At 40.3% G+C, this 25670-nt stretch overlaps 2 protein-coding genes across 5 annotated transcripts; one reads left to right on the top strand and one right to left on the bottom strand.

Moving 5' to 3' along the window:
* The first annotated feature begins 4736 nt into the window (after positions 1-4736).
* Positions 4737-7334, top strand: LOC108511508 (zinc finger protein STAMENLESS 1-like). Its single transcript, XM_039129669.2, has 5 exons — positions 4737-4866; positions 4972-5078; positions 5307-5429; positions 5603-5684; positions 5908-7334. Coding segments are annotated over exons 1-5 (822 nt in total). The 5' UTR covers positions 4737-4864; the 3' UTR covers positions 6416-7334.
* Positions 7335-11800: 4466 nt separating this feature from the next.
* On the bottom strand, positions 11801-25670 carry LOC103712899 (caffeoylshikimate esterase-like). 4 transcript variants are annotated; one of them, XM_008799604.6, is made up of 11 exons: positions 25423-25670; positions 25172-25214; positions 24830-25085; positions 22657-22686; positions 22315-22441; positions 22063-22209; positions 16389-16519; positions 16175-16312; positions 15808-15906; positions 12444-12675; positions 11801-12108 (listed from the first exon to the last, which is right to left on the bottom strand). In XM_008799604.6, the coding sequence occupies exons 1-10, from the start codon at positions 25634-25636 to the stop codon at positions 12448-12450; spliced, it is 1413 nt and encodes a 470-aa protein (XP_008797826.2). In that variant the 5' UTR covers positions 25637-25670; the 3' UTR covers positions 11801-12108; positions 12444-12447. The 4 variants fall into 4 exon arrangements, with proteins under 4 accessions (XP_008797826.2, XP_088578152.1, XP_038984692.1 ...); XM_039128764.3 differs by lacking the exon at positions 11801-12108 and having other exon boundaries at positions 12235-12675; positions 24830-25095; positions 25423-25516; XM_088722026.2 differs by lacking the exons at positions 11801-12108; positions 25172-25214 and having other exon boundaries at positions 12123-12675; positions 25423-25539.

Raw genomic sequence — 25670 nt, forward strand, 5'->3', positions numbered from 1 at the left:
GTTTTTACGTTCTGGTGGATGCTTATCCCTAAACTTATTATTTTCGAGGTGTCTTCGACTCCTCGGATAGATTTCTAAGACTCAAGGTGGCTTCGGCCCCTCGAGTAGGTTTCTATGTTCGGGTGGATGCTTATCCTCGAACTTATTATTTTCGAGGTGGCTTCGGCCCCTCGGGCAGATTTCTAAGACTCGAGATGGCTTCGGTCCCTCGAGCAAATTTCTACGTTCGGGTGGATGTCTATCCCCGAACTTATTGTTTCCAATGTGGCTTCGGCCCCTTAGGTGGATTTCTAAGTCTTGAGGTGGCTTCGATCTCTCGAGCAAATTTCTACGTTCGGGTGGATGTCTATCCCCGAACTTATTATCCTCGAGGTGGCTTCGGCCCCTCGAGCAGGTTTTTACGTTCGGATGGATGCTTATCCCCGAACTTTTTGTTTCCGAGGTAGCTTCGAGTAGATTTCCGCATTCGGATAAATGCCTATCCCCGAACTTATCTACGCCCCTGAGTTGACAAATGCCCCCGGACAAGCTTCTATTCTTTAGATAATTTATGATCATTTCTTTCACTCTCTCAGGCATGGCTTGAAACGGCCCGTGCTATTAAACGAAGAGCTGCGAGCTCGTTTCACACGAGGTTTATCCTAGGGGTGTACCGAACTCGGAGTTCCTCCAAGTACTAAGTGCATCCCCTGCTATGTAAGACGAGCCCGAGTTTGGGTCACATAATTTGAATCTTAATATCCAAGCACGAGACAGAGCGAACTCAAAGCACTAATTGAAAGAAAAAGGGGATTTTATTAGCAGAAAAGGCCAAAGGCCGAATACAAGAGCACCCGACCTCATGGTCAGGAGAATTACAACGGACCCAAGCGGCCAGCCTTACAAAAATAAGAATAAAAATCAATCGACGTGGACAACCTCCACGTTATTATCGGTCGCAGCCTCCGGCTCAGCTGCAACTTCAGAAGCACCATCCCCGTCCGCTACGGTGGCTTTAACTCCAGGGGCAGCCTCAAGAATGGCTGATGATTCCATCCCATTAGCACCTATAGTGGCAATCTCTGGCTCGGTCTCGCCAGCAACTTCAGCGGCATCCTCTCCTTCCTCAGCGGCCCCGTCCGTGTTCGGTTCAAGGCCGCTGAGCTCTGCCCTAGGGCAGAGCTACTGAACTTGGAAACGACAATTGTCAAAACCTTGGATCATGGCAGCAGCAGCCCCTTCCGCCAGTTAAGCGATATATTCCCCCAACTGACAAAACTTCTCAACGGCCTCGTGGGCAGATGATTCCACCAAACCCTCGAGCTTCCCGATCTTCAGCTCCCGCTCCTCCGCCTTGCCCCGAAGGCGGGCTAGAGGGACTTCGAGCTCAGCAATATGGCTCGCTGAGGAGGAGCAGGCTCGGGAGTGTTCAGCCTCCATGACTTAAATCTAAGCAACCTTATCCTTTATTACTGCTTCGGAAGCGCCTACCTTCTTCTTGGTCTTTCGAAGCCGTTGTTCAGCGGCAGCAGCTTTCTCCTCGGCTTCATGCTGCTGCTGCTCGACGGCTTCCACTTGACCCTCGGCTTCCTACTGGCGTTGCGCAGCAGACGCTGGCCGGCCTTCAGCCTCTTGATTTTGGAGCTCGGCACGCTCCGTCCTCCGCTGGAGTACCTTGAGCTCCTCTCGGTCGGCGAGCATGTTGGACATCAACACGTCGATCACGTAAAGAGACTGGCACAGAAAGGGAAGTGTCAGTGAAAGTTAATCATCCACAAAACAAAAAGGACAAAAGAATGAACATCACTTACCCGTATGCTTGCTGAATAGACATGATCGACGAGGTTGCCAAGGTCGCCCTCCATCAGTACGCAGTCGCGCGGAAGCATGATGCTGCACATGAGTCCACGGGCGACATCTTCGGATCCGAGGGCCGAATCGCCCTCAGGTACGCGCCTCGATGACTCTCCGCCGAATTGGGGAATCATTGATTCAATTCTCCCCAAGGCCGGAGCCTCGAAGGGAGTTACAACCTTGGTGCACGCCGAGAATGTGGGAGGAACTGAAGTCCCAGGCCCACACCTCAGCTCAGAATCCAGCCTGGACGGTTGAGCTGCGGCGGCAATCTCTGGAACTTGGTCGGTTAGCGTGATCGCCGCCCGGGCAGGAAGATCTTCCCCAGTCATTGACTAGGGCACCTCGGCCTCCCATACGGGCCCCTGGCTAGAACTGACCAAAGCAGGGGCAACGACTTCTCCCTGTCCGACCTCAAGGCCAGAAGCGATTCTTGCCTTCTTTGGCCTCACCTCAAGATGGACCCCTTCGGGGGCGGCCTTTGTCCTCTTACATATGGCCACCAGCGTATTGGTGTCGAAAATCATCGATACGATATCTCAAGACAAAAAGTTTTGTCAGCATCCCTAACGTAAGAATGAAAAAAGAAAAAGTCAAATTGCTCTTACCCTCGGGACGGGCCGGACTCAAGCTAAGATTCACCAAGGCCTCCTCGCTGAGCAGGTCGGTAAGCCGAGGAGTCTCTTTCAGTCCAAGCAAACTATCTAGGGTTCTCTACTCGAACTGCGACAACTGCGGGAGTGTATTGTTCACCGAGGCCAACAAAAAACTCCAGGTCGGATTAAATCCCCACGACCGCTTGGAGGAGATATAGAAAAGGTTATCCTTCCATCCATGGATGAAAGTGGGCAAACCCCCAAATAGCTTACGGCCTCCTCAAGAAAAAAAGTACCATCACCCTTTATCTACAGGGTTGCCTTTTAATATAAAATAGCTTCTGAAGACATTCACTAGGGGGGGCAAGCTATGTGCTAGGCAGAGGCGAGGAAGCCAATAATCAACCTCCATGAGTTCGGGGCAAGCTGCACAGGCACCAGGCCATACGCCGTCAGAAGCTCGCCCATGAACTTATGAAGAGGAAACCTCAGCCCTGCTTGGAGTGTATCTACATACACTCCGACCCAACCGTTTGGAGATTGGTAACTCGGCCTCCGAGGTCCGAGAGTTCAAGGACGAACTCCGGAGGAATGAAAAATCGGGCTCGAACCGAGCCCAGATCCTCATCGATCATGAGCGAGCCGGTTCCATATGGGCTCGGGCCCACCTCTACTCCAACCTCTTCCACCTCAGAAGAAGTCGAAATTCGCGATGGACCTGCATCGAACATCGATGCCTTCGTCGATGAGTCCATTACCCAGGCTTTGAAACTAAAAAGGAGGAGAAAATCGAAAAACTCTCCAAGCGGCCGAAAAAAAGGATAAAATGCCTACCCGAAAACTCGCCGGAAAAGATGGATGAGCAAAGAAGAAGAATGACCTCCGAAAGAGAAAAACGATGGATGACGCAAAGGCTAGCCGAGAACTCCCGAGAACTCTCAAGAACGCTTGGAAGAGAATTCTAACACTCCGGCAACGGCGGCTAGACCAGGGCAGGAGGAAGGTCAAGCAACGATCCTACGACCCCTTCTTCAGGCCTTATATAGGCCACTGCAATAGCTCCGATCGAGCGACGTAAATGATCATCCGGTCCGGAATCGTCATGTGGCGAGCCTTAAGACGGCCTTAAAGTACTGGACGATCAGAAGTCCGACTACTTCCATCGTCCGAGCAGCAAAGCAGCTCGACCTCGAAAATGGGGGGCAAATGATAGAGGGAAAAACGGATCGTCCAGCCCACAACTAAAAGGCCGCCTCGTTTAGGCCCAGTAAATACCAACGATGAATGACTAAACCTTCACTTCTACCCAGAGCCAGCTCGTCCTCGGAACTCCACCAACTCCGAACATTCGCCGACCCCTCGGATCAAGTTTGGGGTGCCTCCAGGCAAACGCTAACCCATCCCGACCAAGTTCAAGATGCCGACCCCAGCAAGACACAGCATACGCTCCGACCCCCAAGCTCGGAGCGCTCCCTCGAGTACACCTCGAAATCCGAAAAATCGAGCCCTCCCAGTCTACACCGAGCCGGCCTCACTAAACGCCTGACGCGATTACTTAACGAGCTCGGCCTCGCCAACAACCACATCCACATGTAGGCCTACGCCCACCTATGAGGCCGTACTCCACCATACTGTCGTATCATGTCTCCATAATCGGCCTACAGCAGTCACACGGCACCTTGACTACTCCGGCCATACCCTGCTGTAACTGACAAAGCCTTACCGTTCTTAAGAACGGGCTGTGCTGCACGCCATCCGGCTCAGAACCATACCTCCTCATGATGGGGACTGACAGTACCTCCGTCACGTGGGCCACTCCACCGAGGCTATAAATAGCTCGGTCAGGTAATCCCTAAGAGACCCTTTGAGCTGGACCAAAATTTGTCTACTCTAACTTGATCGTCGGAGGATCCTCACCGGAAAAACTAGTGAGACTTTGTGCATGTCCGCGGCCGTTGCACAAAAGGTGGTTCCCGTCTTCCCCTCTCCACACCGGCAGCTCCCTCGGCTCCACCGGCGTGGTCACCCTCGGACTAGATTTGAAGCATAATAGAGCTCGTTTGAAGGGGGCGGCTGCGGATCAATTTGGCAGGTTGGGACGCGAAATTACCACCCTAAGAGAAGAGAGAGAGAGGGGGGGGGGGGGGGGGGACAACTGAAACTGGGAGAGAGAAGAGAACGGAAGATGACGAGAGAGAAAGCGACGGCTGGGCAGTGGAAAACTGATAGAGAACCTTCAAGCCTCATCGCCTCTCTCTACTCTTTCTCTCTCTCTCTCTCTCTCTCTCTCTCTCTCTATCACTTTCTCTTCACCCTCACTTAAAAACAGTCTTCCCTACATTGCAGTCCCAAACTGCAGTCTTTGCTCTCGTCTCCACAACCTTTCTTCCATCTCTCTTTTTTCTTTGCCTTGTCTTCTCCTTGACTGCACTCCCATGTATAACCCTTCTTCCATTCATCCTCTTCTTTCATTTTTCCTCTCATCTTATTTTAAACTGTCCTTTTGGAAACTTAACAAGTGTGTTCTTTGTTTTGGTTGCAGGAGACCAGAGGGAAACCCATTAGACCTCAACAACTTGCCGGAGGAATACGGTAAGCAGGCTTTGGAGGAGAGCTCGACGACAACTGCTGCATCCACCGATACTGCTAGTACGTTGGGAAGCATAAGAAATAATTAAGAAACAAATTAAAAAATAATTTACATGATGATTTAGAGTTTTTTAAGTAAAGGAGGGAGGGAGGGAGGGGGGGAGAGAGAGAGAGAGAGAGAGAGTAGGAACAGTAAAGTTACTGGTCTATTTGTTCTGATTATAGTTTTTATCATGCGTTTTTCTCCTAGTCAATTACTAATTTACTCAAGAGGATAAAATGGTGCAGGGTTTAAGAAAAAGAAGAGCGGAGGAAAAGATGACAGCGCAAAGGCCTACGAGTGCCGGTTTTGCTCCCTAAAGTTCTGCAAGTCTCAAGCATTGGGTGGTCACATGAACCGGCATCGCCAAGGCAAGAGCACTGCTATAGCAGTTGCACTACCAGATTAGAATCATGGGTTTTATGTTCTCAATATAAGATTTACTAGTACTATTTTTAAACTACCTGATAATATGTACAGCAAGCACTTTGTTTTAGCTAGTAGTGTTTGAGCATTCATGTTGATTTCTTTTGATTTCGATCAGAGAGGGAGACGGAGACTCTTAACCGTGCTCGTCAACTCGTGTTCAGCAATGAAGGTCTGGCTGGGGCCAGCGCTCATGTGGGGTAAGTGACCAAAGAAACTTTGCTCAATCTTACATTTCCCTATATCTATAAATATTTCCTTCCCTTTTGAGCCCAAATGCTTATTGATCTTCCATTTCCTCCTGCGAAACCAAAAGTATTTTTACTTTCCTAGGTAGAGACTCTCCTTTTCTTCTTCATCGTAGAGATTTAAAGTTTGTCAACAATCTAGTCCTTAATGATATCGATTCTTTGATCAAAACAGCAGCTTGAGAGATCTAAATCTCGGGAACACACAACCTATCCCTCCAGGAGGATTCCAGCATAGAGGTGGCAGCATGGGAGACCCGTGTCTTCAATACCGGCCTGTCTATCCGAGGCTACCATCACATCCACCACCACCACCACCACCACCACCACCACCACCTCTACAACCATATGTTTACCCTACCTCTTCCTCACACCCCATACCTCACCCACCATCCTACCCTCCTTCCCATCATTCCGTCGGTGATTACTTCATAGGCCATGTCCTCAGCAGTAGCTCCCAGCGCCAACCACATCACCCCAGTTATGGACCCGATTCGAGCTACGCTTTCTTTGGAGCCCCTCTTGCTCACAGCTTCTCCATGGAAGGGGTACAAGCGCCTATGACTAGAGACAGTTCCGGGAATCAAGCAGATGCGATGAATTGGAATTGTGGCTATGGACATGACCAGCACATGGATTCCCCCTCTACCATGGATCGATTTCGGGATAACTTCCAAGGTTAAGGGACAGCAACCACTTGCTCATTCTGAATGAAAACAGAAATAAGGAATTGCCCATCCAAGTGAGTTATTGGAACAAACCTTTATTTTTCTTCTTGCATGTTTTTTCCGCCCACCGCTTTGGGTTTGAGAGTGAAGTGAAAGAGAAATGGATATCAACTGAGGAATGTTGCATTATTCAGCCTCTTTCTCTCTCCCTCCCAACCCTCCCGAATTGGGCACCTTAAAACCCAAGGCAGTTCTTGGTTGAAGACTTGTTGGGACAATAGGAGAAAAAGGCCTAGAGAATGAAAGGAGGCAAGGGTTTCCCAACCCACCTTCAGTAATATTTTTAGTTTCTCGAGCATGAATTGTCAAAGCTAATGTTCTTAGAGCTCTGGATGATACCAAACACTTTAATCAGTGAGTCTGAGACCGAATAAAAGCTTTCCAATTAAGTGTTATGGCAAAGCCATCCAGCTAAACATATGTAGCCTGACCAGTCTATGCTCGCTTTTATCCTTACTTTGGAGCACAAACCACAAGAAAGAAACAAAACAAAGCGAAACGAAAAAGAATGAATATGTATACCGTAGCCCATGGCTCACCATCTTTTTGTTATGCTTCCTTTCTGTGTTATATGATTGGAATGCATGCGACCACAAGAGTCCAGGTAGTATAACAATTTAATTCAGGAAAAGGCTCAAATCTACCTTTGGAATAATTGTGGATTGGACCATTCCTGAATGGAAGTAGAAACTAAATTGGACTGAAGATTGTGCAGCTGCACTGGTGGGGCAGGTGGTGGGTTAAGATGCCAAGAGTACATTAGAGATCCGGTATGGTTAGATTCCGTTAGTGGGTAATCAAGAGAAGTTGGTAAGAATCTCCTTTGAGGAAAAAAGTAGGGTTTTCTTCTTCTTCTTCTTCTTCTTCTTCTTTTTTAAGGGTTGATGATCTTAAGTAGTGGAGATACATCAATCTTCTTCAGGGCAAATCCAACTCAACAGCAGTTGCAAAGGAACGCAAGACACAAGCAATTTAAATGGTTCAGCAAGATGCCAGAATTATAAGAATAGAAATGATAGATAGATAGATAGATAGATAGATAGAGATAGATAGATAGAGAGAGAGAGAGAGAGAGAATCCAACATTAGTAGTTACTACATGCATGAATATGATGTGTTGAAGTTATGAATCTAAAGCTAGATTTCAACTTGAGCCAAGTTGAAATATCTTGGGAGGTGGCAAAACTTCAAAGGTGATGGTTCATTGGTCACAAACCTTGACTTTGACGATACTGCCCTACCAAATTTGGTCCTCTGGTTGTTCCTCTTGGTCTTGAATTTTGATTTTGGTATCTGTAAATGACCAGTTCTTCACTTGCTGTCTCTATACATACTAGAGCTGGCCTTTTTTGCAACAAGATAAAATGGGTTTAACTAATCTTGGCTCAACCCTGAGTTCTCATGTCGACAAAGGTCCACAATGAAAATTTTAACATCTTAGGACTGTTCAGGTCTTATGGCGCTGGTCCATGGGAGATGGCAATAATGGTTATACGGAACCTGTTCGCAAGGGAGAAGTTGGGAGTACTATCAAAGACAATGTTCACAATAATAAAAGAGACTAGAGGTGACCATCAAGAATCTTATATCCATCTGAAAGAAAACATCTCAGTAATTGTGCCTACTAGGATTATATATATTAATTCCTAGTTTAAACCTAACATGTCCACATATTATTACTCATTTAAAAAAAAAAAAAAAAAAAATCTAAGAACCTTGATATCATTTGTCCATTTTTGAAGTATATATAATGGCCTTTCGAGAGCTAGAAGCCACTGATGATGAGGGTCATGTGATATATGGTATGAAACTATATTTAGGTTCTATAATTGCAAAAATCATTCTCATTTGATCGAAATTAATTCACAAGTTTCGGATCTTTTATACGCATGTAAGTGTTGTCTTCTATCAGATCATCAAGGAGTTCCTAGAATAGTCCAGGAAGATACGTCCAAAGCACTATTTTGGTTCCATCCATTAAGTTAATTCCCAGTTCAACAGTGTCATTCATACTTTGTGACGTGATCTTTTTGACGTTTTGCTTGCTTTCAACTGCGTCTATATATACCTTTTCTTTCCATTTAACGGGGATACACATAAAGACAAGAATGTAGGTCCTCGTAATAAGAGAAAATGATAAAACAAGATAGGTCGTGACATTTTTGCACCTATTTTTTGAGAAGGAAATAAAAAAAGAAAAACTAAAATGAATTTGATGGCATTTATTTGAAATATATTTAAAAATTATATTATTGCCATCATTGACTTTGAAATTGAAACTCATAGATCTTATTTATAATTTGTTATAAGATAAAGAAATTGAATTCACATGTTTGCTATTGTCAACTTCGTTCACAATTAGAATAGTTTATGGAACTTTCTCAATGATGGTAACAGATGCTTGGGAGGTTAGGGGCATTTAAAGAAAGCCAAAACCTCGTTATTTGACCCTCTATCTATGGATTTCTTTTTTTTCCGAAATAAGTTGCATCTTTTGAAAACATGAAAAATAATATCTTTCCTAATAATTAAAATTGAAAAGATATTCTTAAGCAAAGAAAATTAAAAATTAAGGCTTATCCATGGTAATTATCATAATTTTGACCCTATCACCATCATTAAAGATAGCATGCCATAGTTGAATATAATAAATAAAGAGGGAATAACATCAATGGTTAAACTACATCTCACATCAATGAAAAAATTATGTTACATCTTCGTCGCCATTTTGTCACCATCGTCAAGAAGGTTTGAACTCGAATTTGAATTTCCTCCAAGTGAAGGAGGTGAAACCATTATTTGTAGCCCTATGTATAAATCTGTAATGATTTATATTGTGTCGTTAAGATGCTCTAGATGCTTGCTTTTCAGGCAACTAACTCGAGCGATGAACCTTTTAATTTTTTCTCGTCCCTTGAGAAGAAGTGGATTACCACGCTACTTCAACTCATGAAGTGTAACAAAGAAACAGAAGCAATGAACTTAATTGGTGCTCATATGCTTGCTTATTCAAGTTTAGTCTTAAGTTGATAACTTCTCCACTTTCCTGTAATCAGGTCATAAACCCTACATGTGTCCTACCGAAGCATGAGGAAATAGTGACATTGATGAAAACAACCATAAATGTAAGCCAATCTCACCGAAAATAGCTAATGGAAGAGGCTAGCAAAGGTGCAACATGCAACTTGGAACAAGAGAAATGCTTCACACTGCGTGTTATCCAGTAGCAAGAGAAATTGAAGGGTTGAAAATGCCTGTCGATCCCTCAATCCCTAAAACTAGGAATGGATTAATCCACTTAAAACAGAGATTTCCACCACCCCTGGGGACTCGGAGGATTTGCGACTCGCCCTTCAGATTTCTCCGAAGGACAAATCTCGATCTCATCCCCGGATATCTACATATTTCGGCCTAACTTGCTCTACAGACCCCCGGTTAGGGTCTTTTCCTACTTAAACTACGAGAGTTTAGATGGGGACAAGCGAGAAACAAGCAGCACAGAAAAGAGGTGAAGGTAGGGGTCGCAACTGGTCGGGCCAAGTCATACTTGGATCGGGCGACATAGGATGATAACATATGAAACCTTGACTCATTCCGAATCCAACTGAGATCATTCGATTCAACCTGTCGGACCAGCCATCAATCTACTTCACCTAGCCAAACTTTTGGTGGAGCGAACCAAGCTAGAACCCTTGGATATGGCATATTACCGCTGTATTTCTTAAAAGAAGATACAACTGCTGATGACTTGGAAGAACCAGCACTAGCAAATAGACCATATTCTACTTTTAAGATCCATGTCCTGACTCAGGCCGAGCTAGGCCCATAATAGCAAAATACAACCATGCTCTTGTAACCCCGATCAATGCGAGGCTTTGGTCATAGCCAACTTGTATGAAGTTCGGATCAGAAAATCTAACCCCTACATGTCTTTTTCTTCTTATTCTTGGGGGGAAAAATAGCTCAATTCCAGTTGGGACTTCCCAACCTGACGGTCGGACGACTTCACTTATAGAGGACGAGTGTCACAACCAAATTTCATGGTCCCTGAATAATCGGTCCTTTTCTCTACGGCTTCTCTTGTGGACAGGGATTTCCCCGTACCTTAATCAGAAAACTAGTACAGTTAGGTATGTGCATGATCTACTTATATTTTTATACATACTCTAGATTTGTTGAAACCATGCTCGTTGGACACGAGGATTGGCATTTTTTTTCCACACCTGAACAAGCTGAAATCTGGGAGAGGTATTTCCCTGGTTATCAAAACAAGTGTATACTTCAAGATCAATATTCAGAACAAATGGTTATCGTAAGGAGGCAAGAAATTGTTTTAGGAGCGCTATACAGGGTCAACTTAATAGATAGTTTCTTCTACTAAACGTTTTAGTGCTGCATAGCTCCTAACATAGCTGAAGGACTTTTCATATTCCTAACGAACTGCTTTTCCTTTGATACATGTGTGATGAGCTTTTGTTACATCATTCCCTGTCAAATAATATGCTGCTACAAGTATGATTATTGTTCTCTAGTTCTAAGAACAGGAAAAGTAATCCGTGAAGGTACACATAAAATAGTCGCATAAATTATGCATGCATCTTCAGACTGAAATGTACCCTTATCACGGGCAGGGATCATTATGTTAAACCGTGCATTTTTTTTATTACAAAAAAGATGGCAGTTTTCTTTGAAGAGATGCCTCACGACTGCATCTACATTTTCAGTCTCAAAATCAGATTAATACAGGAAAAGTTTAGATCAACAAACTTAACAGACTAAAATGACACATTAAAAATTTAGACATGATTAAATCCATAAGCATACAGCCCTGTTCAAAAAGTTTTCGTTGGCTGAAGTTTTTGGTTTTGTCAATCAAAAATTTTAGGCTTATAAGAACTAGAGAAAACTGTTCATAAAATGACAAACAGAACTTTTTCAGGGGAGTGCAACCCCAACCGTCTAGCAGGCACAAAATTGCCGGCAACCTCCAACACACAAAAGCAAAATAAATAAATTGACAAGGGGCTTTCTCTTGTGGTTCTTTGTGAGTGATGTAAAACATCCCCGTTTTGAGTGAATTCTAAGTGAATGGCTTTCGATATGCTGGACTGGAGCGACATGCTAATTGAGCACTACTAGGTGTCGTTGATAAAGAACATGGTTCTGTTCTATTATAACAGACAATAAAGTAATACTAGTTCTTTGAACACATGGAATTGATTTCTGCAATATGATCTTTGGACTGAGGACAACGTCTGCACATACATATCCTTAAATTTCAGTACTTGATAGTTTTTCCATCAAATGTTATATGCTGATAATTATATTGGATAAATATATCTTCCACAGAATGTGTCTTCTTATAGATATCAAATAATCGAGCAATTGAGCATTAGCTACCAATTAATCATGTCACCGAATGCTCAAAAAAAACTAAGGTCTACATTGTTTTTCAATCATGGATTCAACAAAGACCAGTCTGATCGTGCCAAGAGACTAACAATAACCTTCGCCCATGGTGGGCTGAAGGAATACATATACACCATAGCCTTTATAACTACTACATGATATTCAAAATATATTCACTGAAATTTTCAAGAGATCTGTAATCCCCAAACACTCAATATCTCCTGAGCAGATCACATGGCACTAAATCACAAAAACAGAAGCAATATTAGAGATTTAATTTTATTTACTTCAAAATTATCCTTATTTCAGAAGCCAAAGGGAAAGCGAAAACAAGAAAAAAAACAACTACTTACCTATGAGAGGAAATGAGGATATAGTCTACAAAATTTAATTTAAGAAATCAATGGGTACTATTTACAGAATGATCAAGTTAGATCAGTGCTACTGATGGATGAAGCAGCAATGTGCTGCAGCTTAAAAGATTAGCATCCTGATCTTTAAAAGATTTTTGACAAACCAATATAATGAACATTGCATGCCAGGACTATTGCACTGAGGAAGATTTCAAAGTAAACCTGATCACGAAGGAACCCTTCTGACAGAGTGTTCATCCAACCATGATATAATGTCATTGAGGACTTTAAATATCATCTCATCAGATTCACCTTCAAGAAGAGAATGGTATGCATCTTTGTAAAGGCACAGCTTCTTGTCCGAGCTACTTGCTTTCTCATACAAAGCTTTGCTCACCGATGGATCAGTTACAATATCTGCCTCACCATGCAGAATAATCAGTGGCAGGGAAACCTGAAAATGAAAAAGAGATCCGTTATATTCTATGGGCATATAATCTCGAATAATAGTTCCGCAACCACAAAAAGGAAGCTATCGCTGAAGATAAACATGCATCGGCATGGGAGGTGATTTGATGACTGGTCACTGATTTGATAGATAACAGGGGTTGTTGTTTGTTGCTTGATTGTGGGCAAGATGGGGCAAGAAGAGAGATGCAAGGGGTGGGAAGCGTGTCTTGGCTGATGGGTTCATGGTTGAGATCATTAAAAAGAGGGCACTGTACTTATTTTGCCAAAATGGTTACAAACAGTATATTAATCACATAATACAAGTTTTACATGCAATGTTTTTGCAAACTTAGCTTTTCTATATTGAGTAAAAAATCATTATATAATGTTTTATTGCCGAAAAACAAGTAAATTAGTAACTTCTGCAAAAACTAAGCAAATATTACGAGTTATTGAATTATTCCTGAATATGAAGCACTACTAGATATACTGAAATCTTATATACTCTAAGGGTAGTAATGGAGATACTCTCAAAACCATTACAGGTTACACCCTTCAAATTACAGGGAAAGTTACCTCTGGTCCCTCCATGACCGAACTATAGTGTTTAGTCCCTGTTGACCGAGACTTTAACACCCTATGTACCACTGTTGAAGGTAGCCCTGTTTGGGAGACCTGTAAATGCTTTTCTACAATAGAGGTGGAAATTCATGGAACCCAAAAACCATATGAGATTCTAAGACTGAAAACGGATCGGATACGGATCGAATATTGATATATCCATATTTGTATCCATATTTTTTAACGAATATAGACACAGACACAGATATTAAACGGCTATCAAAATTAATATTCATATTTGTTCTAAACGGATACAGGTACGAATTGGATATTAAACATATCCACATTTTCTTGTCCGAATACGGATATAAATTAGATACCTACGCAAAATTCAATGATAAAAACTAGCAATAAAAATATGATTGTAAAAGAAAGATTCAATTAAAAAAATATAATTTTAACAAGCATTTATCAATAATAAAATCTAATAATTTTATAACGGATATACTGCTCGAGGTTGCTCGTCGCCGAAGTAAACGGAATTATGGTGCCTCAAAGGCATCTCACGGCTATCGCCAGTTGCAGTTGCCTGGTGGAAAATAGGAAGTGGATGGAATCTTCGAAACTCTAATTGCTTGAAGAGAAAAAAAAAAAGGATGAAACGGACAAACAAGAGATTTGAGCCTTTCAGGCGTGCGGGGTAATTTGAAATGGGTATTCCGTATTCTCGTTAGTATCTTAAGTGAGAACCATCTGATATCTGGGTTCCTTTTAATTTAGGTTTTGTTAATTACTTAATTGGTTTCTTGATTTAACTTAACTTAAACTTCTTTCTTTTACTTACCCTTATTATACGGATATCCAGATCCGAATCTAGAAAAATCAGGTGTATCTGTATTCATATCTATATCCGGGAGATTTTTAAACTGACTATCGAAATTTGTATCCGAATCCAACTGGACCAAATCTGATCCGAACTAAATACGGAGACGGATACGATCCAACCTGCTTTCAGCCCTAGAGAATTCATTGAGTGCAACATGAGTCGAATGAATAGTCACACACTAGAGGGTTCACCAAACCCTTGATTTCTAAAATTTGTGACTCTTGGCAGTAGCAGAAGACTAAAGAAAATTGAGGGGAAGAATAACTTAAAGTATGAAATAATGTCAGAAATGGATGGTGATGTATTTTCCCCTAGGCAACACCTAGGCAACACCCCCTTCACAAATAACTGTCATTCATTCATTACTAGAAGCCCAAAGTGAACTTCAAATAATCTAGCATGCATCAGTAATCATGTCTATAGGCAAATATATTTTTATATGTGTGTGTATATGTTAGTGCCTGTGAGTCTAGATTGATTTGTGCAGAAATAATACATGCAACAATAAGACTTCCTAAAAGACTTATTTAATAATTAAACATTAACCACAGCTCCTGTACTCTCTAAAATATATTTACTCTTCATTAAACTCAATTCATCAATAATTGAAGAATCAAAAGCGACATCACAAGGAACCAAAAGAAATAATAAGCTTTAAAATACTGTGGAAACTTTAAATAGCTTAATCAACTTGTTGCTTGGTTCCTTTCATCCCCCAAAAAATTGGGGCAACTTCTATGCTTTTCTTGAAAGTCAAGTTCAATCTTGAATATTGATGAGATAGAATTAAGCCCTAAGCACTCCACCAAAGTCACAATTTATCATCGGTAAATTTTTATTCAATAAAAGGTGCACTAAATTTACAACCTAACATTAAAAATGGTCCATTTAGTAATAAGAGCAAAATCCAGGTTTCACCTTTAGTTGCTAGAATTGGGTGCAGGGGCGAGCAGGTGCCAGTGCGATAGAAAGACTCCAATCAGATGCATCATCCTACGTAGAAGATTCTGGCTACTAAGGTTTCGCTATTGACACCAAAACTTGCTTAATCGGGTGCAGGTGCGAGTGCAGGGAAGCAGATACTATAGAAACACTCTTTAGAAAGGAAAAGTAGGTGCAGATTCGAGAATCTGGGAAGATTCCAAGCAAGTGCATCATCCTACGTAGAAGATTCAAGCTACTAAGGTTTCACTATTGACACCAGAACTTGCTTATAGAGATTCACTGTTCTCCATCCTCAGTTCTTCACCCTCACATCCAATCAAACCATTAAACTGAACTTAAAAACCCCAATCAGACAATGACAAGCAGCACTTACACATATTTACCAACTCCAAAAATCTAGTAATCCAGCAACTTTTTATTAGATAACTGCTGGTGGTTAATTGCCTAGAATCAAACGACAACATCCTCTTAAATCAAGTTGGTCCTTTTTCATATTCCCACAAACTCTATTATTATCATATATGATGGATAAAATTCAGTATTGCACCAGAGGAAATTAGGTAAATGTTGTAAATGTTGCTCTCACAAACTTGCGCTTTTCTGACACCAAATGTGGTTTGCAAAGTTTTGTGGATATTTTGGCTATGCACGACAAATACATCAATGAGAATATTTTTTTCACACAAAATTCTCTTGCATGCATGATCAAAATATAGCAAACATATCTGGAAAAGAATCTCATACTTCTTCTAATCGGCGTTCTATCTCCTGGGTGGTCCTAAGCAACTCCAGCGCTGTTCTCAGGCGTGGTTTATCCTTGTAAGCAATGACATTGTAAGAACACTGCATTAAACAGAAAATGAAATCATATCCTCCATATAATAAATTTGTAGCAGTGACGAATTTTGCAACTTTTTAAGGGGAAAAAACAAGCAGCACATAATACACGCAATGCAAAGTGTTTGTCATTACATAAATACATGCTACAATGTCCAACAGGTGAACTAATGATACAGGACTCGTATAGCTCAAACTTTAATGTAAAGTCAGATCTGCTATAACTTACTCATACCCAAGCTAAATTAATCCGATTAGTAGTACAACAACCAACCTGTTGTCGCTTTTTTATATCTTTGAATGCCATTTCTGCTAAATCTTTTTGAGGAACCAACTTCTCTTTTGGAAGAATTTTAGCTATACAAATCAAAATTTGCTGAACAGGCCAAGGTGGAACAACATCTTCTGCCATCTACTAGAAAAAAAATATTTATTAAGACAAGAATGCCAGATACTAAGACCCCTAAATCAAGTTCAGGCACAATTACCTTACACATTGGCGCAACTAAGATTGCACCATCCCACACATGAGGCTGTTTTAAGTGTACCTTCAGTGCAACTGCTCCACCCATGGATTGTCCAAATAGAAAGCTAGGAAGTCCTTGATATTCAGAATTTTCTGCAAGCCAATGTATGGAACAAGTAGAAATATTATATTTATATTCTAGAAAGAAATAATAACAGTTAGGTCTTATCTAGTGTTAAAAATCACAGCACATTCAGATTTTTGGATCATTAAAATTAATCCTTTCATTTAGCAGCAATCAAGCAATCATCTTAGTATGGAACTCATATGGTCACAATGGGTAATAGTTGCACGATCAGCATGGGCAAATTTTGTTATTATGTTTTCAGTGAATCATTACCACCATCACAGTATTAATTTTATGATTAAACAAGCTCACTCTAAGAAGCCAAGCAGGATCAGGCCATGCAACATTTCTTTTGTGTAATTATTATACTCAAGCTCATAATTATTATACTCAAGTTCATAATTTTCAAGGCTCAAAGCATAGACAATTAATGCTACAATCCATTCTTAGAGAAAAATGAGCTTTTCAAATTTCTAATTTAGTTTTCTGGGTGTTGTCTATCGATTTTAGCAAAAGAACTCTAGCTTGTAAGTTATGAAGCATGGACATGGATACAGGATATGGATACATCAAAAAACAGATATGTCAACAGAACAAATATTGGAACGAAATAGGATAGGATATGACTACGATATAGCGATATACATATTCACATGTTGAAATGCATCAACAAAGCATAATGCACTATCACAGTAACATAGTCCGTAATATATACAATTACATCAATGTTCACAAATTCAATCTTCTAGTAATCATTTAAATCCATATTCATACTCCATTAAATAACACGAACATCAAAATATTTAGGCCCTATTTGGATGCCCGAATCATCTATCGGGCAATGTTTTTACAAAACAGTATTTGTCATGGAGAAAGGCAGCCACCGTGGGAAAAAATGATGAAATTGGGAGATCATGTGAACCACAAAATCCCAAAAATTATGGATACTGATTTCTGGTATCCCAATTTTTTGGGACTCAACAGATCAAAACTTCCCTCATTTGTAAAAACTCTCTTTCCTATGCTCTCTCCCCGACTAAGCTCTTTCCAGCCACCACCATATATAATATATTCGGTGGATGCCTTGTTGAAGCATCCAAACAAGACCTAAAATTAACCATTCATTGTCATAGTATCTGCATCTACCAAAGAAAGAGAAAAGAAGAAGGTATCTGAAAGTATCCTGGATTTGACCTAAGCAAATTAGGCCCCACAGCCTACACACCTAGTCCAACCTGCCAACCCAATTTTGGGCAGGCATGAACAAAAGGAATATGCCCCAGCAGGTCAGCAAGCCAATGCTTGAAAATGTGGCTCAATTACATTAGGGTAAGCTCAAACTAGCTAGAAAGTATATTAACCCAGCTTACCTAAAGCTATATATATTATTTGGTATCATTATTTATATATATTCACTAATGTAAAATATATAATGTCTATTATCATTTAAAATAAATTCAAAACCCTACTGAATTTTCACAAACCCTAGACATCCTGTCTCTATTGCACAATTCCATCCTCTCTCTGCGCCACCTCCCTTGCCTTGGTTTGGAGAAATGATCATGGTCTGAGAACTTGTGGAAGTGAGTCCAGATACCCCTCTCGATCTATCTATTCTCTTCAATTTCTACCCTCTATTTGTTAGTTCCTTTTCTTATTTTTGCAACCATAGGACAAAAAGCAGTCCTAAAATCAAATTCAAAGCCCTCACTTCCATCTCCTTTTCAACCAGCCATCAAACACAACCACCAGCATGAGCCAGCCTTAAAACTAGAAAGCTAGCCAATTCATGCTGTAAACTTAACTGCTAATCTCTATCATTTAAGATTCATTTAGCCAAATCCTCAAATATAATCCCTACAACCTTTCGTGTTCTAAAATTCTGATAATAAACTGCAATCAGAAATGTGCATGGCATCCTTTGCCTTTTTTATTCTTTCCAATGTATGACTCAAGAGGAGCCTTTCAGATCTTCGATAGTATGGATATGTACAGAAAAGATCTGAGTAGGCTCGTGTAAGGAGAGTCACTTGAGTTTGTATTGAAGATTATAAGAAGAAAAGTAAGACTTAAATTAATACAAATGGAGGTTGTGAGGACGAATATGGAGAAACTTTGAATAACATCAAAGATGGCCCTAGATAGGAATACTTAGCAAATAAGAATCCATTAAGCCAATCCCAAATAGTTGGGAAAAGGCCAGATGATTATGATTAGGATTATAATTCCTATAATTCCGATATATCACTTAAGAGGTTCTCAAATCAGCAAAGAATCATTATAATTGACAGCATATTGTAGTGATTCACATTCAATGCTTAAGAACTCTACTAGGTGTTTGACACAAGCTTAAAAAAGCACAGGCCTATGCTGGCCTCCATCACTTGGAACACAAAGCTTTCTTTGAAATAGTTGTATTTTCATTTTGTTTCTTTCTCTTTTTCTTTTCTTGTAGGTTCTAAAAAATAAAGAGAACTGAAGAATGGGTAAACAAGGTTCTTATTTGTGTGCCTGTGTGTGTATGGCATGGCTTTATTGTTCCTAGGGAACAATGAAGCTAGATGTCCTCCGTTTAAAAGGACAGCTCATGTCCTTATAAAGTTAGCTGCCAAAGTTAGTTATCCATGGGCACTTTTGGTAATTTGGAGCAACTATATCTCATAAGAAGAAAGTATCTCATAAGATTTTGAAGGCATATGTCCCGAAGCTTGAAATCTGTGACAAGCTCCATCTTCCTCATTTTCATCCTTTATTCTTCCTCCCAACACCAACACCACTACTGGCCCCTTCCACCCACTTCCAAACACCACATCGTTACCCTTTTATCTCCTTATGCCTCTGACTATATGCTACCGGTTACTCCACCATGTCCCACCAAACCACCCTCCTCTCACCAAACTTGCATAGTTTATTGGCCTCTTCGTTCCAATTGAACTCTTGGAGAAGCTACACTTTGATTCCTTTTGATTTCTGTTCTCTAGTGCCAAATTTTTCTCTTGCTCACAGAATCTTTGAGAGCCCATATAAGTGTCTATTCTACCTGTTTATAGTGACCTTGTAAACTTCAACTCAAAGTCACTCATGTTTTGTTGAGCTTTCCATGAAATCATTTCTGTCAAGCATAAATTTTGTATGACTCGATGATGTGAAGGAATATTATGAAATGAGAGGAGTTTTCTCCAATCCATGGGGATGGCTCGCTTCCACATATAAATTACAAATTTGAAGAGCTCTCTCTCTCTCTCTCTCTGCTTTTTTAAAGGAAGATGCATCTCAATTGAAACTCTTTGTCTATAGCAAATGTCAAAAGCCACTATAGGAGGGTCGCTTATTTGGATGGGAAAAATCCGCTATAATAGTTGTATAAAGACTTTGATGCTTGATCGACTCAGTTGCCTTTGAGGAACAAAAGAACCAGCAAAGAAACCCATTCCATAAATAATGACATTAAAAATACAAACTGTCAGATGTTTGCCAGTTCTTAGAAAAAGTACATAACTAATTGGATATCTTTCAAGGTCTTAAAAATCAAAAAAAAAAAAAAGAAGAAAACTAGGTCTCTTAGTTTCTGATCAAAGAGCGAAGTCCCATCTCTATCATAAGGTCTATATTCTATAATCATCTTTACTTCCTATATCCTTGAACCAACAACCTGTGCATCACTCAAGAGTGGGTTTACTTTATGTCATCATTCCTACAAAAAGATCATTGGTTCTTGGATACTCCTAGCTAGCACTATACAAGAAAACATATTTATTTTAGGGTATGTTTCTCTTCCATGATATTAAAAATGGAGCTGATATACATGTTCTTTGTCTTAGATACTAGTTAATTTTTACATCATCACCAGTAGCACAATAATTGCATCTGCAAAAATTCAGGGATACTCATTATTGCTCTAGTAGTCAAATTGCCTTTGAAGTTTAGGATAGCTATCCTAGACATTTTGGCTACATTAAGCATTTTCATTATTAGCAAATAAAATTTAGATGGCACAAATAATGAGCAAATCACTGAAACTTTGGTTTCTTTGATGCATGGGATAGGTCACAAGAGAAAATTTTTGATTTCAATATTTCATGACTATAAGGATCTTGTCTACCATTCTATCACCAAGTGTCTAGTCATTATCCCAATTGATTAGAATGAACACACAGATATCACAAGAAATTTTGACAAGATATTAGTTGATTGGAACCATGGAGGGTGGAGACGGTGCCAGTTGGTGGCCATAGAAGAAAAGAACAAAGAGGCTGTGAGAAAAGCAATAAGAGAGGAATGGGCGACCGAGAAGTGGTCTGTGGGAAAGATGATTCCTTGATTCAGATCTCCTCTCTCTCACATCTCTCAATCTATCAGTCATCTATCAGTCTGTTTCTACCTAACTTTTCTTTCCCTATTTCTGCAAATAGAAGATCTGATTGGTTTATCAGAATCTTTTTACAGTGTAAATATAATGTGTCTACATCCTATTCTTCAACCTGATAACTTGCATTGACCTTATTTACCTAAAACCTAGTTCCCAAAAACCTTTTACTGGTAGCAACTCGCCATTTATTTCTCCTGTTATGAGAAAACATAAAAGAGTCGCCCTAGAATTATTTAAACTTTGTCAAGCCTCTGGAAATCCCTGACCAGTGAATGCTGAAATTAAATCCCCTTATTGCCTTATTAAAAATATTTGTTCAAATTTGTAACAGAAACCGACTTCTTGACTGCCAATCACTTTTCAATTAAGTGCCTACCATGTCTTGCCTGGATATCATAAACCCCAAAGAACAAAAGCAAACTTAGAAGGAGGTACTAAGAAACATTTTCAAGACAAGTTCGCAGATTCGAGGATTAGGTAATAGCAAGACTCATGGTGAAATAGGATGCATTAAGTCAATCCAGTTCGATGGTACAAGCCATGTCTTCTTATTCTTTTTTTCTTTTATGATATGTTTGCATTTAAGAATTCAACAATTAGGCTAACAACATTTCTCAGAACTTAATCTTGAATTTTTGATAAAGGGCTGCAACAACCTAGGTTAACGTACCTATACTCAAGGCTACTTAACCCATAGTTTATATTTGGTCAGAACAAAGTACCAAACTAGGGTCAGGTTTGGGACAGAATAATTCAACCTGGTTACAGCTCTGGCTGCATTCAACACAACCAGAGGTAGGACTAAGCAAAACTAACCCGAAACTATCAACCAAGACCAAATTATCCTGTGCATCAATGATCAAAGTCCTATTAAGGCAACCTTAACTGACTAGAACCATCCTGCCCTGTTTAGCCCAACTCTTCATGTCTGGAATTAAAATTTTGGTGTCAAATTGGATGCCTCATCTAGAAGATTCATAGTGAAGTCCGATTCATTAACTTTAAGGTTAGGCATTTGTTTGGAGTAACTTTAGGTTTGTCATGGATCTGACCAGAATTGCCCAAGCTGTAGCATGCTCAAGACTTTAGAGAGGTGACGTGGGCATTAACATGTTGATGAGTCGCAAGAAAAGAGTGTGTCATATGATTTGTATTAAATGGTTAGAAGTTCCTTAACGAGGTGGGAGCCAGTATCAATACCTTTGATTTTAGAGAAATGCTCAGCTACATCATTCACCAGGGTATCAAAACTTGGTATATATCCATGAAGTCCTTCAGAAAGACCAAATCCAGGGTAGTCCAATGCAAAAACTCCATATCCAGATGACGCTAACTTTTTTGCAATCCCTTTGAGAAACATGTTTGCAATGTATGTAGTTATAAGTAAAGCAATCTATACTTTACGAACTAATGCATGTACAGGATTATAAGCTGCAAGTGAACAATACACACCTTCAAAGAAAAATGTGCACGTGTCTCCATAACCATGACAGAAACAAATCAGTGCCTTTGTCTTAGACCCTTCTGGAAGCCAACTTTTGGAGAAGATTTCCAAACCTCTAGAATTTACCTCGTATGACTATATATAAATAACTTAATAAGTATAGTACTTTAAGGCAAGAACATATAGCAACAATGCAATATGATACAAGGAATACGATGACAAATACCAATTTCAAGCCACTATCGTGTGATTAGGGCTCTCATTGGTTTTTCAACTATGACCATTTACCATCATATATAATTTATTTAAGACATGAAGTACAAACTGTACATATGTAAAAAAATTATTACCTCCTTCATTATCACTCCACTATACTGTGCCTGTTATACAAACAAAGGAAAAATTATGAGTAGTTTTCCTATAAACATTCATGGATAAACAGTAAGAAAATCAAAGATATGATAAATCCCTTAAAACAATGAATGCCCCTTATTAAAGAAATGTTTATAAGAACTAGCTAATACAGCTACCAAAGGACAGAATAAAAATTACTACTTAACCACCGAAAGTAATATGGCCAAGTAGGATGAGGCTCGGAGGCTAGAGCTTTAAATTAGCAGAAAAAGGAGATGTCTAACCAACTTTTATCAACATTGGAAGCCTACATTGAACTCCATAATGGTGTCAACTGTATTCAGTAAGATGGGTTTGGAATCAGAAATTTAATTTATTTGATGTTTAATTAATATTTTAGTTTGAAGGCACTTGTATTAGTTATTTGGTTAGTATTATCAGGTATAGCTCCAGTACTTGCATCAAGTCACACAATGTTGCCTTGAGCTACATTTTCTGGATGATATGTAAAGAAAGGAAGATATCTACCCCATGGTGCAGATGCCACAGCCCTTACCAGGGAGCGTATCAACAATGGGATGACTACTTGGAGAAGTGCACTTACAGTACATAGGGCAGCTATCTTGTAAGAGGCATTTCACCTATTCTACTCCAACAACCACCATCCTCAAGCAGACTACCACATTCTAGCTATTTTAAACTCAGGTTTGATGGCTTCATGAGGGCCAATATCCACAATTATTTTTTGTTATTGCAACCAAATCCTCGTTTCCTTGTTTCTTTTTACCATTTTTTCTTCTGCTTCTCTCTGTATACACATCTATCTTCTCTTTTTCCCCTTTTTTTCCTTCTTGTTTTTTTTTCACTTCTCAATTCAATAATATACTATTGGCTTAATCGGTTAGAAGATAATCTCTAGTCCCACAAGTTACCAGATTTGAAAGTTTAGCAATGCATAAAACTTTTCCATAAGTTTTTTTTTAATTATTTGAAAGAATAAAACTTCAAATGCTTAAGCATCAAAGACCATTAGCAGTAACCTGTTAGTAGTTGTCCATTCATCTTACACTATTTTATATCTACTATTCTATCCTTCACACCAACATCCACAACACTCCAGCTGCATTTCTATTGTTTTACCCTTCCTAGTTCCTAGGAAATAAGCTTGGAGCCAGCACCTTCTGATATACTAATTTTTTTTATCCAATTTGTTGTTTGTAAAACAGCAATATTGATTCTCCATTTCATCGGTTCAAATTTATTTCTTTTATAGAAATTTTACCCCCTTACTGCATTTGGTGAGGAACAGCTTGCAGATAACCCTATATTTATGAAAATCAAGTAATGGTTCATGTAACATGTTAAGCATGTTTTCTCTGAATCCCCATTAATCTCATGATAGACTCGACTTTGTTAGAAGAAGGGAAACTAGAAATCAAAATTTACTCAATATTATAGGAACGGCGGATACGTCAATTGACAATAATTCCTCTCACTTTTCCAAATCACATCCACCAACAAAAATAGTTTACTCTGGCATTTTTTAGCTGCTAGACATCCAAGTTGTGGTCAAGAATATGACAGTATGTTTTAGGGTAACCATGCTAAAGTCCAACTCACGAATGACCAACAAATAGAACCACTTGCACTATTCTATTCTTTTTTCCACCATTACATATGAAAAGGACCATACAGACCAGCAGGTGCACACCCGTTCAATATGCCGCAACACCTTTTTTCATTGGTGCCAACTGGTAGAAAGAGCAAGACGCCCAAAAGTAGGTAGAAGCACCCCAACCAGCTATAAAACTTCATGCTTCTTATTCATTTCCGAAATTTGTTTAACAAAAATCATTCACTCCAAATCCCTTATTCCAAGATTTCCCATAAGCACATCTTTATTTCTTTTCTTTTTTTTTTGATTGTAACCCATAGGCAAATCTGACACACCCTACAAGTCGATACTCAATCCACTAATCTTTCATGATACCCCGTCTTTATTTCAAGAATTCGCCATTCTTTTCCATGGCTAAAGAAACTCGAAGATGAATTTTATACCTCCAAATTGTTGCACAATCACACCGTGCCAGTAAAAGAACACACGAATCGAAACGTATGAAGTGGATCATGGCTTCACAGCAGAAAGATATAGATATAGATACGGGATACCTTGAACAAGCAGTGGTCGATGCCAAGCTGGACGTCCTTGAAGGCCTCCCGGACCCTGCGGCGCTCGGGGGCCTGGTCGAGATTGGCCTTGGAGACCATCTTGGCGAGCCTCTCGTCGACGCCCTCCCACCTCGTGACGGCCGCCATCGGAGGGACTGCGTTGGCGACTCTCCCCCGGCCTCCTACTCCTTCCTCCTCCTCTTTCGCCGGCGGCTGCTTCTTTTTCTTCTGGTGCTGGTCGAAGCAGATCCCGACCCTAGTAAAATCTATTAAAGGTCAGACCAAGGAATATTCCAAGGGCTGGGGAAAAAAAGGGAAAGAGAATCGGTTATGAAGAAGTACCGTGCGCGGGAGGCGGACGAAAGAGATTGGCGAAGGCCGGAGGCTTTGACGCCATTTAAAGCAAGAAAAGTTCAGGGTTTTTATTTATATAATAGATTATAAAATAGAAAAGGGAAAGGGAGAGATTGGACTTTTTAGCGGAGGTGGTTGGCGATTCTTAATCTGGGCTGATTTGATTTGGGGGCGAGGAGAGAAAAGGAGTCTTGGATTGCGAGGAGATTTGGAGGCGAAAAGAGAGGGATGAGTCTTACCGGAAGCTTGGAAAGAAATAAGAGGGGCTGCTATTCTCTTCCCCTCTCTTTTCTTCCTTCCTCCTGGTGAACAGGCCAAACCTCTCAAGGGACAGGGTGAGGGCAGTTTGACGCCCACGCGGTCCAGGGCAGTTGTAGGTCCATTTGATTGACCCAGTAAAGCAACGACTAGTCCCGAGCGATGAAGTAAGAGGCGTGGAAACATGGAAGCCATTCCTGTTCCTTAGACTGGTATTATTCCTCGTCCA

Source organism: Phoenix dactylifera, chromosome 5 (assembly GCF_051530095.1).
Source record: "Phoenix dactylifera cultivar Ajwa chromosome 5, Ajwa_hap1_PhDact_Kaust_v1.1, whole genome shotgun sequence".
Taxonomy (NCBI): Eukaryota; Viridiplantae; Streptophyta; class Magnoliopsida; order Arecales; family Arecaceae; genus Phoenix; species Phoenix dactylifera.